This window comes from Rhinoraja longicauda, chromosome 16 (genome assembly GCF_053455715.1).
Source record: "Rhinoraja longicauda isolate Sanriku21f chromosome 16, sRhiLon1.1, whole genome shotgun sequence".
In the NCBI taxonomy this organism is placed as follows: Eukaryota; Metazoa; Chordata; class Chondrichthyes; order Rajiformes; family Arhynchobatidae; genus Rhinoraja; species Rhinoraja longicauda.
The window spans coordinates 23952984-23968263 of record NC_135968.1 but is presented as its reverse complement, the minus strand read 5'-3'; the positions used below and the strand labels follow the sequence as shown (position 1 = coordinate 23968263).

Here is a 15280-nt window from a genome sequence, read left to right as displayed (position 1 = left end):
TGTCCACCATGTGATTATGCTCGTCAGCTCTTCATAAAGTAGTTATTTTGGTATTAGAGCAAATATTTTCTGACACATCTTGCCCACTTCCTCTGAAATTCTTTCAACAACATTGGGGAGGTTTGTTTGAGATGGAATCTGTGTGCCTGAGACCTAGTCTTGCCACTTGATGTGAAGTGCCCTGCTCTGACAGGTCATGTGGAAGTGGTTAAGCTGTCTTGTATGTCTGGTGTACTGTCCGTATCTTGCAAGCATAGAGTAAGGAGAGTACAACAGCACAATACGCCTTCCATTTCAACGTTAGGTTGACTCCTCTTCATTCCTACAATTTATTTCTCAGTATTGCAAAAGCAGAGTTGATTTTTGCTACCCTGTTGACTTTGCCATGACTGTTGACTGTTCTTCAGAGAAAGTAGTCAATGTATGTGAACTTCTCCACTACTGACAAGATAAGGCAAAGTTTTGGTCAGTGATGACCCCAAGACATTAATGCTGAGAGCCCAATGGAAATACTGGAACGTCAAAGTGACATCAAAGTTCCTTTTTATTGCAAATAGTCACTGCCCAATCTTGTTTGGAACTGTCACTTATCACAATACTTCAAATCTGGGTGTTACTAGAGGGATCATGCATCTAAAATAATGCCCCATTTAACATTCACACTTCTGATTTAATGGAGAAAGAAACAGCTAAGATAACCAGGTCCAGGACATTCTTGAAGAAGATTCCCATGGAAATTTCTTGAAGCAGACATGGCCAATAACCCAATATCAAAAGCTTTTTCCATTTGTGAATGCAAAGACTCGTGCAAGGGGAGTTTTTTCTCCAATCCCCAATAAAAAGTTCTCAGTGATCCCTGTTGCAATAGTCAAATGATGCCATGATGTTAAAAGGCAGTGGCTCTTACTTCTGGAACTCTTGCACTTTTGCCTGTTCGTGGACAAAGGCTCTGCTGAATTTCTGGGATAAATAGTTCAGGTAGAATTCAAACTGAGCAACAATGAGCAGGTTTGATCAATGAGCTCCTCAATAGCACTGCAGATATCACATTCCTTCACTTTGCTGATTGAGTGGAGGCTGATGCAACAGTCACTGTGAATGAGACAAGCTTGAGAAATTTTCCACTACATCTCTTTCAAACAGTTTTGAGCCATAACTTCGTTGGTCACCCGTATCGACAATCTCTATTAATCACGAACTTGGTCATTTCTAATATATCAGATAAAAGTAACTAAATTGCCTCTGGACAGGATATTGTGATGGTAGGGCTGCTAGAAGTCAGATAGGATACACCATAAAGAAAAATACAGATGCCGGAAATATGAAATAAAAACAAAGTATCGGAAGCACTCAGCTGGTCAGGCAGCATCTGTGGCAAGAGAAACAGAACTAAAGTTGCAGACCCTTTACAAAAGATTATCCACTTGGCACTTCGGACTGAAGATAGGTTGCGAGCCATACTTTCCACACACAGATGCTGGATTTTGCCTGTTGTCCTTCACATTAGCTAGTTATTTAATGATCATAAACCGTTTAGCTCTATCCACAATATGGTGCTTTCATTCTACAAATGAATTGTAGACATTCAGATGGCACCATTTCATCAGGGTGTCAAATCGTCAGTATACCTGGTGAAGCTCCTGCCAGAATTTAATCATGCAATTGCAAGGTAAAGGGATAAGCAACAGCATGAGGTTAGTGGATAATGTTCCCACAGGTGCTGATGGCTCATGGAATCACACAGATGCGTAATTATGTGGACACACAAGGAATCTATTTTATTTGACACACCAAGTAAAATAACATGAACTACGAGCTGGCCACACTTAGGAATAATGACATGAATAGATCTAACTATGACAGTCAGATTTGTGAAGAGATAACGTTCTTTAATTAATTTATATTCCATATGTGTTACAAGCTTCATCCAGCATCCATCCTGTCGAGGATGGATCAGTAATGATGCCCTTTGGCGAAGTGTCTATCAAGACCTTTCACTAAGTCCATGCACATCCTGTGCCCTCACTAGCTTTGGCTCTTCTTCAAGTGGAATTCAATGTGCAAGTATTCTAATTCATCAGCTGAGGTAGCGCTCAAATACATTTCTTTGTCATATTGACCTTATGTAAAGGCTTTTGGGGAAGAAGGTAAAGGATCAGTTCTGCGCAGATTTTCAATGTTGATCAGATTTAACCCGTTGTTCCTTTTGATAATCCATGGTTTCATGCTGATCATTAGCAATACTGGCTCTTAAATACAGATTTTATTTAATTAAATAATTTGGTTAGAAAACTAATCAACTTGAAATTTCTCAAATTTCATAGAGATATCCTGAAACCACTTCAAGGATACACTGTGGTCTTTGGAAGAACCAAGTCTTGATAGACACTTCGCCAAAGGGCATCATTACTGATCCATCCTCGACAGGATGGATGCTGGATGAGGCTTGTAACACATATGGAATATAAATTAAAGAGCTTTATCTCTTCACAAATCTGCCCCAAAAAAGTGACACAAAACATTTTTTTATCCAAATATCCCAGTTGTATGCTAGGTCGGTCCCCAAAAATGAGGCCTTTGTGACGAAGATGCATTTAGGTCGAATTTGTGCCCTTTCGCTTGAAAAAGAAACTATAGTATTTATAGCCTACAAAAAAAACCCCATCTTACTCAACACCAATCAGACAATTATTAAAATCCATGCATGCAAATAGAGTGAATTGGTAAAAAAGTGGGGGGGGGGAGGAGAAGGTGCTGCACCAATGTAGGAGAGGTTTGGGCCCAACGGGTCCACTTGGTCCAGTAAAAACTAAAAAAGAACTCTTAAATTGCGATCCATGTCTGAAAAACACACATTTCCTCTAATTAAGGGTTTCAGTAATATTTACCTTCTTGATTATCTAACTTGTGTTTTTGGTTGATAAGACCAACTTGTAATATTCCACCAAAGCCCAAGGACAGAAAGCAATAAATCAACCACTTGAGTTAAGACCATAGTCTAATTAATTTTAGAAATTGCAAGGATACAAGATAAAGGAAAAATATTTATATAAATTATGAAGAACTTAAGAATAATGCGCCCCAACGTTATTTCACAAAATAAAACCCTGACAGTTTAGCCTTGCATATTTTTTCTAAAAAAAACGGAAGGCACTTACCAGGTCTAAGTGTGTACAAGCCTTTAACTATATTTGCCATGGTTGAAGGAGTGATCTTAAATGGAGTTGATTGAGCTTCTATTAGTAAAGCTGAAACAAAAGTAGAAAAGATAATGTCAAAGTCATTGAGCACATAAACATGTCCTTCGGCCCAACTTGTCTACGTTGACCAAGGTGCCTACCTGAGCTAGTCCCACTTGCCCATCTTTGGCCAATATCCCTCTAAACCTTTTCAATTTACATACTTGTCCCAGTGTCTTTTAAACATTGAACCCACATTTACAGCTTCTGCTGGTAGCGCATTGCACATACACAGCACCCCATGTGCAAATGTTGCCCCTCAGGTCCCCTCACAAATCAATACCCTCTATTGTTAGGCTCTCCTATCCTCAGAAAAAGACCAACCTTTTCCTATCTGTGCCTCTTCATGATTTGCGACACCTCTATAAGGTCAGTCCCTCAGCCTTCTACTCAATGAAAAAAAGCTAATCTATCCAGTCTCCCCTTACAAACTCAAGCCCTTCAATTCTGGTAACATCCTTGTGAAACGTTTCTGCACCATTCCAGCTTAATGACATCCTTCCTACAGGAAATCAGGACTGCAAACAGTACTCCAAGTGTGGTCTCACCAACATCTTGTACGTTAGCAACATAATGCCTCACCTCTTGCAGTCAATGCGCCAAAGACGACAAGAGTGGCAGATGTTTTCCTCACCGCCCTATCTATCTGTGCTACCCCGTTCAGAGAACTATGTACCTAGATCCTAGATCTCTGCTCCACAACATTGGCTGGGCCCTGCCATTACTGTGCAAGTCTGCACTGGGTTAACTCATCAAAATACAATGCTTTGCACATATACAACTCAAATTCTATCTGCTAATCCTTGGACCATTTTCTCATTTGATTTAGATCCCATTTTAATATTAGGTAACTTTCTTCACCATTCTCTATACCACTAATCTTGGTGGCATCTAGAAAACTTACTAATCATACTGCCATCTAAATCTTTAATGTAGATGACAAAAACAGTAGACAGAGCACCAATCGCAGTAGCACGCTGCTAGTCACAGACCTCCAATCTGAATAACAATCCTCCACTACTATCCATGACTCTTACCATGAAGCCAATTTAAGATGCAATTAACTAGAATGCCCTGGATCCTACCTGTTCTAACCTTCTGCACCAGTCTAGCATGCATGACCTTGACAAAACCTTGCTACAGTCACAGTCATCAAGCTTCGGTCACTTCTTCAAACAATTCAAATTTAAGGGATAATTTTCCATGCACAAAGACACGCTAGTTATCCTTAACCAATCCTTGCCTTTCGAAATGCAGGTCTATCCCGTCTCTCAGAATCCTCTCCCTTAACTTTCCCACCATTGATGTTAGGCTCTCATACCAGTGGTTCCCTGGCTTGACCCTTCTTAAATAAGACAACCTTTGAGATTCTCCAGTCTTTAGATGCCGTACTTATGACTATCGATACAAATATCTCTGCCAGGGACCAAATAAGTTCATCCCTGGCTTTCCATAACGTCCTAGGATGCACCTAGTCTGGCCCCAAAGATTCATGTACCGTTATGCACTTGAAGATTGCCAGCATCTCTTTTGTAATGTGGATCTGCTTCAAGGCATCAATACTCTCCGAATTCCCTGGCTTCCACAATTTTCTTCACAGTAAATAACAATGAATTTAAAGGAAAACCATTACACCTCAATATTTATTCACTGAAAAATAAACATCAGCAAGAAAGCAGTTAATTTTTTTTGTGTACATTGTCAGAACTTGACCTTTGCTGCCCATCACTAATTCCCCTTGGGAGAGTCAGCTGTGTCACCTCGATCATAGGCTAAATTTATGCCAAGTGAAGAAGCTTTCACTACAGCTGACCCTGAAATGCAAAAGAAAATCTATTCCAACATGACACCCCTGTAGACTAAAGAGATTATTGCCTGGAAACCAGTCTAATATTTTACTGGTTCCAGTATTACTGCACTCATTAAATAAGAGGCTGCATTGTCAAAAATTGTTATTGCGTCATTTTAAATGTTACCAGAAAATGGATGCTCTCACATATGTTCTGCCATCAAAGACTATTTGGTGCAAATACAAAGCTCCTTTATGCTGATTTGAATTTACTGTGTAAAGCAGGGGTTCAGCCAACTACCATACTACAGCAGAGGCAGATATCCACTTTATTGTAGTCCAAAACTGAAGATGAAGGGAGCAATTTTTGGATTGCCCTATCCTAACAAGGGCATGAAAAAAGTTTATTCACATCATTATATGGAATAAAACACCTCACGTGGGCAACAACGGATTTCATTATCTCTAACTTTCATAAACAACATTTTACATTCTATCGCATATCAAAAGTCTCCCAAAATGATTTAAAACACAATTAATTCATTTTGAAATAGAGCCATTGCAATGAAGGAAAATGAAGTAACTGATCTTTTTGTATCAACATCCTAAAGGTGTTATGAATAAGGCATTACAAAATTGGCCATGAGATTAACAGCAAGGAGGAACAATTTAGAATACAAGAATCGAGAGATGGTCTGGTCAATTGGTAAAATAGAGTTCAGTCTGGAGGAGTGGTCAGGAGTCTGCATTTGGGCAAGTGCAACACAGGAATTCACAAACAGGAGAATATAGATGTGTGGAAGAACTGAAGGAACTTTAAGGAAAGCTATACAGATGTTTAAATTCTTTAAATGTAGCACGCCAACAAAACCTAACCAAAATGATGAGCGAGAAAACTAAATAGGTTGAAGTTGTCTAGGTTGGAGACACATTTGGAGGCGTATAAAATTATGAGGAGCCTAAAGAGGTAGCATCCATTTTATTTTGCTATAGGTCCCAAATTTGAGGGCACAAGTTTAAGATAACCAGCAGAAGAAAAAATATTTTCACCAAGAGGATAGGATTCCAGAACTCACTGCCTGAAAAGATGGTAGTGACACAATTCCTCACAACGTTTATCAAGGACCTAGATCTGTACTCAAGGACTTGTGACCTGCAGGATGCTGGATAGTGGAATTAAGTTGACTTGCTTGACAGAAGCTACCTTTTGCGTAATAAATGTTCTCAGATTCTAGGAGATGAACAATTCTTTGAGAAGTGTGTGTGAAATCTGGATCTGTAAATGGGAACTCATTTCTCATCTTCACCCGTCTTCTGAACCATTAACCACCACCACCTGCCAACAAATTCTCATCCAATTGACAATTATAATTTAATGCATCCTCACTGTTACACTGAAATTCCAGTCTAAATTAAGCACTCAATGCTGTAGTGTGCTTAACCTTGAAGGGAAGACTAACTTACAGTCAAACTATTACACAAGAGACCCATGGAAAAGAAAAATCATTCAAATGGTTATCATTACAACATTTCTACCTTGCACCCAACCTTACTGGAGCTTGGAAAAGCAGGACTATCAAATAATAGCATTATTTCATGTTTATTATATTTTTTTAAATCTACTTTTTCCACTTAGATTAATGTAATAATATTTAAAGATTTTGATATCAATACATACTCTGGCAACATCACCCAATAACATCCCACTCAGTAGACTGTGTAACTGAATTATTTTCTAGCTGTCCTTCTGAACATTTTGTTCTTTTGTACATTTTGTCCTTTTGTACATTTTGTCTATTTTGAAATGCGACATAAAATTTTACACTCCAAATTTTGAGTGCTGGAATGTACTTTTAACCCTCAATGTAAACACTAAAGATTTTTACTCATCTATTCTGAAATGTTACTTATGTCAATGGCTTTCAAAAATTACAATGCAAGTAGTCTTCAAGGTATTATCCTCGCAAAGTGTCCAAAACCACTGCTAAACCTTTCAATATAAAAATACATTTCTAGTATAAAATTCGTTTACCTGCCCAAATTGAAAACTGATGCAAGTTCAAATTTAAATTGTTTGTTAAATCTCCTTTCCCTTTTCCTCTTTTCTTTCAGATATATTGAGAAAATAGCCTACCGTGGAGTGAACAGGGACTTTCCATTTACCTGGAAGTTATTATTTTCCCCTTCATTTACTGTGATGTTTTAGACCACTTTGATCATGAAGGTAAATGTGTAGCTATCCTTCCAGCTCTAAATGCGGATATAAATTCTGCCTGGAGTTATATTAAATAAACTGAGGTTTTACATTAGAATAATAACCCAAGATACAAAATGAAAGCCAATCCAGTGAAATCTCACTATTTTTCTGATAGAAAGAAATGAAGCACGTAAAAAGAACTGAGATCATTCATTTTTAGTAACAATCTATATTTTGCACATAGTTCATATAATTAAAAATTTGTCAATGCAGATTTTAGAATAATATATTCCCAGTTGCATCCGGGGGACCAAATGATAACGTTAATAGTGAAGGTCAGGCTTCAGAAAAGGCTCATATTTATTTTCAAGATGTACTTCAAATTGATGCAAAACTCACAAGTAGCACTGTATTCAAGGATAATTCTGAAGTCGTCCCATAATTAAACTAACTGCACAAAAAAAATACGTATCAACAATACTTACGCATTAAGGTGGGAACATGCTTTTCTGCAACCTGTTCTGTAAACAATTTTATGAGGTCATCTCTCAAATCTCTGTTAAGTTTGGTTTCAATGTAAAATTTGTTCTGCAAAGTATGAGAAAAAGTTATCAGTAGGATTTAATGTTGTAAGTTAAGTGAGCAATTTTGAGAGGGGCTCATTTTCTGGGCCCCTACCCTTGTGATTGGCATCATTCTGTATTATTTCAGCTAGATCAAGCAGGTATTCCCTCATTTTGACTGCCTCATAACTTCATCCCAGTCCATACTGCTGCCCATGAATATCAGACTGGTCAATATTACTGTGATAACCTTCACAGGTATGCAGGTGTTTTGTTCTTGTCCCCCCTCTTCCTTCCCCCCCCCCCCCCCCCCCCCCCTCCCCCTCCCTCCACTCACAAGTACTGTCAATGTGGAACAATAATGACTGGCAAGTTATGTGTCCAGTAAATACTTAGCGCGAGGTTATATTTGACACAAAAACATCAGGTACGTATGATGCAGAGCAAATGCTGAAGACTCCAATGTGTTTACCTCTCCACTACCCTGCCTCGCCAAAAAAATGTTGGATAAAAAGACTGGAGCATTGGCTGAGAATTCTAATTATACCATGGTTTTTTGGACCAAATCTGTGCAATATACATTGACACATGTTCCAAGATGCTGAAGAGGACTTTACAAGGTTTTTTTTAAGGTAACTACCAACATTTGAATGATTAAAGAATGGAGGGTATGGGGAACTGGCTCAGTAGAGGAGCCGAGGCCAGCATCAATGACTTTAAATGGTGGGATGGGCTTGAGGGGGCTTGGTGGGCGAGTCCTGCTCCTCCATTCTTGTGTTGGGTGGAAAGAACAGCAAATGAATTGTTGCGTCTCTCCATTGCTAAATAAAATCCTTTGATGGTTTCCCTACACCTCTCTGGAACCGGAATGCAAGAGAAGAAATCAGTAAGATTTCCACACATCACCATGTTACCTTGTGTTCTTTGAAAGCTGCACTGAGCCAAATGCGAACATTTCCAGAGCTTCCCATTCATAGCACGAGAATCAGATTCTAGAATCTCTATCAATTCATCCAAGAGAGTTCCTGACGGGCCACACGGCCAGAAGCTTTCCGATGGGCCGCGGCTGTGGACTGGGAACACGGCCGGAGGCCTTTATCGAGGCGCCGCAGTCTCGATGATTCCCGAATCGCCGCATAGAAGCCCGGGTCGGGGCCCAGCTGGGGCGTCGCGGGTAGAAGCCCGGGTCGGGCAGAGTGGCCGACGGAGCCCGCGGCTGAGGCCCGGGTCGGCACGACGGAGGCATGAAGTGGTGCGTCGACAACAGTGAGGTCTCGGCGGCGGCAGTGGTGAAGCCTAGCGACGATGGAGCCTCAGCGGTGGTGAAGCCCAGCCATGGCAGCGGTGCCTCGCCACAGCAGCGTTGCCTCGCTGGTCGACCCACGGCGACGAGCGTGGAGGACCGCCGTGAGGGGGAGGGGGAAAGAAAGAACAATGGAGGACTTGGCGCGGGGGACAAATGGGGAAGTCAGCATGCTTTGTAACTTTGTCAGCGCTGTAGGTGGCTGCTATTTGTATACATTGTGTATGCAAGCAAAGAATCCCACTGTGCCTAGCCACATGTGACAATAAAGTATTCCTATTCCTCCTATTCCTAACCCATCCCCCTCCTCTCCTGTGTCCACCTCGCCTCACACTTACTTTTCCCCCTCCCTCTTCCCTTTCACCTACATTCCTTCCTCTAACTTCATAATTCACAACCCTTCAATCCTTCTGTCACAGGCTTGGCCCTGCCTCTTCTCTTCCAGCCATTTTCACTACCACCCTGCCCCTTGCACCACCAACAGTCTGATAAAGGACCATGACCTGAAGCATTGCCTATCCATGTTCTCCAGAGATGCTGCTTGACCCACTGAGTTACTCCAACATTGTGTCTTTTTTTCTTACATTGCAAGTTCAACTAGACTGGAACTTCCTAAATCTACACTGGTGTTTAGGTTGCTATCGACAGAGAAGGATGACAAATCTTTTTCAAATGGTACAAATCTAAACAAATCGGATGTAAATGGTTAACACACAATGAAAATTATTTTACTTGTGTAGATGTGAAATTTGAACCAACTTTCCCAGATGTTAGTCTAAAATCATAACCATATTACAGCAATACCTACTTAGAATCAACATCCATACATCAATTTTGGCCATACTAACTTATTAGAATATATGTCGTTAGAATTCTGGTGAAGAATTTGGTCTTTAGGCAATGAATGTTTAACACTGTTCTGCTATTCTACTAGATCTTACCCGATTTGAACAGCAAGAATAAAATTAACCAAAATATTTGTCATATTACTTCAAAATCAATGTTTTGTAAGACAATTTACATTGTCGTGCTTAGGCTGTCTAGTTCTGCAATTTCAACTAGACTGGAACGTAATCTTTTTAAATTACATAACAACTCCCTTATTCCACAAACCACAGACTTTTAAAACAGCAGTGAAGAGAAAGATTTTTATATTTAACTTCAAGAGATTTTCTATGACACAATTGTAATATAGTGATTACAAGTTATCCTCCCAGTTATAACGTTATTGCTTCATAGAGAATTAACCATTTCCTTCCTTCTGATTACTCTGCAGTACATATCTTCTTTAAATAAGGTGGGGAGCCTGGTCTACTAGTCTGTTAATGTAGCTCATCTATGTGGCAAATGCAATTCTGGCTATCCTGTTCTCAAATATTTCAAAGACTCCAAAAATCTGGCTTATAGCATGCAAATGGATTATCATAATTACTGCTCACTTTATTTTGTAGAACATCTCACTTTTTATTTAAAGTTTTTGGTGCAGGAGAATGGACATCCTTAACTTTAAAATGCATTGCCAATGCAACGGAACAGATCAACAGATTTAAAAACAAACCGCAAATGACAATTCCACCATTGAAATTAATTGCAAGAAATCTAAATTAGTCAGATTTCTTCTGACCCTTGCAAACTGAAGGGCTCCCTGGAGCTTGCAAATGATTGCATAACCAGCATAGGGGTATTTGGATTCTGTAATGTCAGACTAAAGCAGGATGGCATCCGTTTGGTGTGGGTGGAAAATTAAGAGGAACTTATAAGCAAATTAAATGTACAAAAAGGTCAAACTGTTACCTCATGAAATGAAACTTGCATTGAAATATTCATTGTAATTAGGCAAGTTGTTCCTGTTGCAAATATGATATTCAACTAAGTCACAATAACCTTCTAGGAGTATCAGTGCAAACACGTTTATCTTAAAGACTTAAATTGGTTCAACAGCAAACCAGTGGTTATATCATCATATCATATATATACAGCCGGAAACAGGCCTTTTCGGCCCACCAAGTCCGTGCCGCCCAGCGATCCCCATACATTAACACTACACCCACTAGGGACAATTTTTATATTTACCCAGCCAATTAACCTACATACCTGTACGTCTTTGGAGTGTGGGAGGAAACCGAAGATCTCGGAGAAAACCCACGCAGGTCACGGGGAGAACGTACAAACTCCTTACAGTGCAGCACCCGTAGTCAGGATCGAACCTGAGTCTCCGGCGCTGCATTCGCTGTAAAGCAGCAACTCTACCGCTGCGCTACCATACCGTGCAGCATCATTCCAAAAACAGATCTCCCCAAAGACAATGAGATGGTATTATATATAATTAAAGAGAGATTTTACAATATTGCTCCACATTATAAGAATACATTCTGCACATGAGAATGCTTTTCTCGTCAAATCTTGGCTGTGCTGAAATTGGACTGTGATGTTAAGTGAAATCTATTGTTACAATCCAAGATTAGGGTTAGTATCAAAACAGTCTACCCTAGTCATTGGCAGATAACACTAGCCACAATGGCAAGCTTGTTCTGCTGAATCCTTAATCCCACAGGGTTTACACTAAGTTCCGATAAAATAACATGTTTAGATCATTTCTAAAATTTGTACGGCATTCCATAGCTTTCAATGGAGCTATAGAGCAGAGATGTATTAATAAAAAAGGACAATAAGAACAACTAATTGTCCGTTTATTCCTGCATTTACGAGCCAATCCTTGACCTGCCTATCTATACTCTAATTTTCCCCTCAACCTGCAAAACACCTAAAAAAATCATGTCTTCAGAATAAATAAGAAATAGCAGAAGAAAATCACATGCACCCAAGTCTTTTATGTTCCTGAATAAGATTATGATTGTTCTCAGACCATTTTCCTTCGCGATTTCCACAACACTAGATTTTTTAAAAAAAATTAAATCTATTTCAGTCTTGAACTTACTTCACAAATCAGCATCTACAATCCATTGGGGGTGCAGAATTCTGAAGAATTACTCTTCAAAAGCAAATCCTCCTCATCTCAGTCAGAACAATATCATGTTAACTTCTGTGATTTCTCCCTTTGGCTCTAAAGGAAACGTTCTCATGGTCTAGCCTACAAACCTGCTTAAACAAGATTGTCTGTTGTTCCTCCAAACACCAGAAAACATAGGGTAAATGTATTTAACCTTTCCTCATCCAAGAATTACACTAGCACTGGATCCTTCAGAATTCAAAATTGTGCACAACTCTCCAAATATGAGCCCAGCACAATGACGCAAACATCATAAGATTCTTGTAATGGAGCAGAATTAGGCCATTCGGCCCATCAAGTCTACTCCGCCATTCAATCATGGCTGATCCATCTCTCCCTCCTAATCCCATTCTCCTGCCTTCTCCCCATAACCTCTGACACCTGGACTAATCAAGAATCTATCTATCTATCTCTGCCTTAAAAATATCCACTGACTTGGCCTCCACAGCCTTCTGTGGCAAATAATGCCACAGATTCACCACCCTGCCCAAAGAAATTCCTCCTCATCTTCTTCCTAAAAAAACGTCCTTTAATTCTGAGGTTATGACCTCTAGTCCTAGACTCTCCCACTAGTGGAAACATCCTCTCCACATCCACTCTATCCAAGCCTTTCACCATTCTGTATGTATCAACGAGGTCCCCCCTCATTCTTCTAAACTCCAGCGAGTACAGGCCCAATGCCGTCAAATGCTCATCATAGTTAATCTACTCATTCCTGGGATCATCATAAAGAAAGCCCATCTGTACCTCTATGGTAGAGAGCACATTAACCGATTGCATCATGGCCTGGTTTGGCAACTTGAATGTCCAAGAGTGAAGGAGATTACAAAAAGTTGTGGACACCGCCCAATCCATCACGGGTACTGACCACCCCATCATCAAAGGGATCTACAGGAGGCGCTGCCTCAAAAAGACCGTCAGCAAACACCCACACCACCCTGGCTACGCTTTCATTTCACCCCTACCATTGGGGGAAAAAAGTATACAAGCCTGAAAAAGATAACAACCAGATTTCAGATTAGCTTCCTCTCAACAACCGTCAGGCTCTTGAACACAAAAGTGGTTTTACAGAAGAGGTCCAACAATGTGCAACCTTACTCCAACAGAAAAGCTTTGTTCTAATCATTGCCTTAAGTCCTCCAGTCACCAAAAGTATTCTATGCATCTTGCAAGACGATTTTGAAACTTCAAGCAATTCACCCAACAAATGCCTAAATTCCATACAACAATATTTTTCTATTACTAATTTAATTTTTCGAATCTTATTTCATTGTGGTAAACCTAAGCAGGTCGACCACTGACACCAATTAATCCTCCCAGAAGTTGTGACGACTATTACTCCAGGTGCAAACTAACCAGGGATTTGGAAAGCTCCATGCATGGTCAATATTGCCTAAACTCTTGATAATGAAAATGAAATAGGAAAATAAAGTAGAAACAAAGAACTGCAGATGCTGGTTAATACATAAAGGGGCACAAAGCGCTGGAGTAACTCAGCAGGACACGTAACATCTCTGGAGAACATAGAGGTTGGGACCCTTCTTCAGACCCCTTCTTTGTTATTGGGGTGGTTGGGGGGGGGGGGGGGGGGGGTGCAGGCAGATAAGAAAGTTGGAAAAGGGGAGAAGCCGGACGAAGCTTGACAAGCATTTGGTGACCTTAGGCCCGGGGGGGGGGTTTAGACAGGCAGATGGTTGGAACAAAGGTCAGAGAAGGTGTGAGACAGGTGTGAAGAGTTCTAGATTGTGAAACCAGAGGGAAGACAGTAGCAGGAGGGAGGGGGAGAATAATGAAGATGATTATTATCACTGACAAATAAATGTTTTGAGAAAGAATATAAAGATGTTTGCATAGGAGAATAACTGCAGATGCTGGTTCAAATTGAAGGTCAACACAAAATGCTGGAGTAACTCAGTGGGTCAGGTAGATCTCAGGAGAGGAGGAATAGGTGACGTTTCGGGTCGAGACCCTTCTTCAGACTGATGTCAGGGGAGGCGGCGGGACAAAGATAGGATGTAGTTGGAGACAGGAAGAGTGGAAGAGCTGGGAAGGGGGAGGTGAAAGAGAGGGACAGAGGAACTATCTAAAGTTAGAGAAGTCACTGTTCATACCGCTCGGGTGTAAACTGCCCAAGCGAAATATGAGATGCTGTTCCTCCAATTTGCGCTGCCCCTCAATATGACAATGGAGGAAGCCCATGATAGAAAGGTCAGACTGGGAGGGAGAGGGGATGTTGAAGTGCTGAGCCACCGGAAGATCAGGTTGGTTAAGGTGGACTGAGCGAAGGTGTTGAGTGAAACGATCGCCGAGCCTGCGTTTGGTCTTGTCGATGTAGAGAAGTCAATATCTGGAACAGCGGATACAATAGATGAGGTTGGAGGAGGTGCAGGTGAACCTCTGCCTCACCTGGAAAGACTGTTTAGGTCCTTGGATGGAGTCGAGGGGAGAGGTAAAGGGACAGGTGTTACATCTCCTGCGGTTGCAGGGGAAAGTAACTGGGGAGGGGGTGGTTTGGGTGGGAAAGGGCAAGTGGACCAGGGAGTTACGGAGGAAACGTTCTCTGCGGAAAGCAGAAAGGGGTGGAGATAGGAAGATGTGGCCAGTAGTGGGATCCCGTTGGAGGTGACGGAAATATTGGAGGATAATTTGTTGTATACGACGGCTGATGGGGTGGAAAGCGAGGACAAGGGGAACTCTATCCTTGTTACAAATGGGAGCATTAGGATAAAGATATTCAGCACAGAATGTTGCAGCATCAAAATAAAGGCCAAACTTGGCGAGCTGTCAGCTACTGATCAACTACCAAGCAGTCAACTACCGGTCAGTTACACTTTCTTAGCAATGATAATGAAGAAATATCTTCACGCAAATAATTCAAAAATTAACCAAATACATCTCTCAATCCTTTTCTCAAAGCAACCCTGGTGAAAGAGTTTCAGTCACACAGTTAGCAAAGGGAAAGGAGATCTTATCAAAAACACAGAAGTCACATTGCTGAGTCACTAATATGCTGCTATGGATGAGGAATTACAACAATTAAGAGATTGGATAGGTCATGGCTTTTTCCACTTGAGATCACAAGATTAATAAAATGCAAACTGATAGATAATAGGTCACACTCATAAAGACAGCTTGCTTTCACTGATTGCCAAGTTTGAAAATCATCTACCTTTTGTAGT

The 15280-nt window shown here is 40.6% G+C and overlaps 1 protein-coding gene across 2 annotated transcripts in view; it reads right to left on the bottom strand.

Moving 5' to 3' along the window:
* The window catches only part of cacul1 (CDK2 associated cullin domain 1), a 59954-nt gene that overhangs the window by 17615 nt on the left and 27059 nt on the right, over positions 1-15280 (bottom strand). For both annotated transcript variants that reach the window (XM_078413431.1, XM_078413432.1), the window contains exons 6-7: positions 7711-7813; positions 3159-3248 (exon numbers count right to left, since the gene is read on the bottom strand). In XM_078413431.1, the coding sequence (XP_078269557.1) occupies positions 3159-3248; positions 7711-7813 (193 nt within the window). The remainder of the gene's footprint in view (positions 1-3158; positions 3249-7710; positions 7814-15280) is intronic.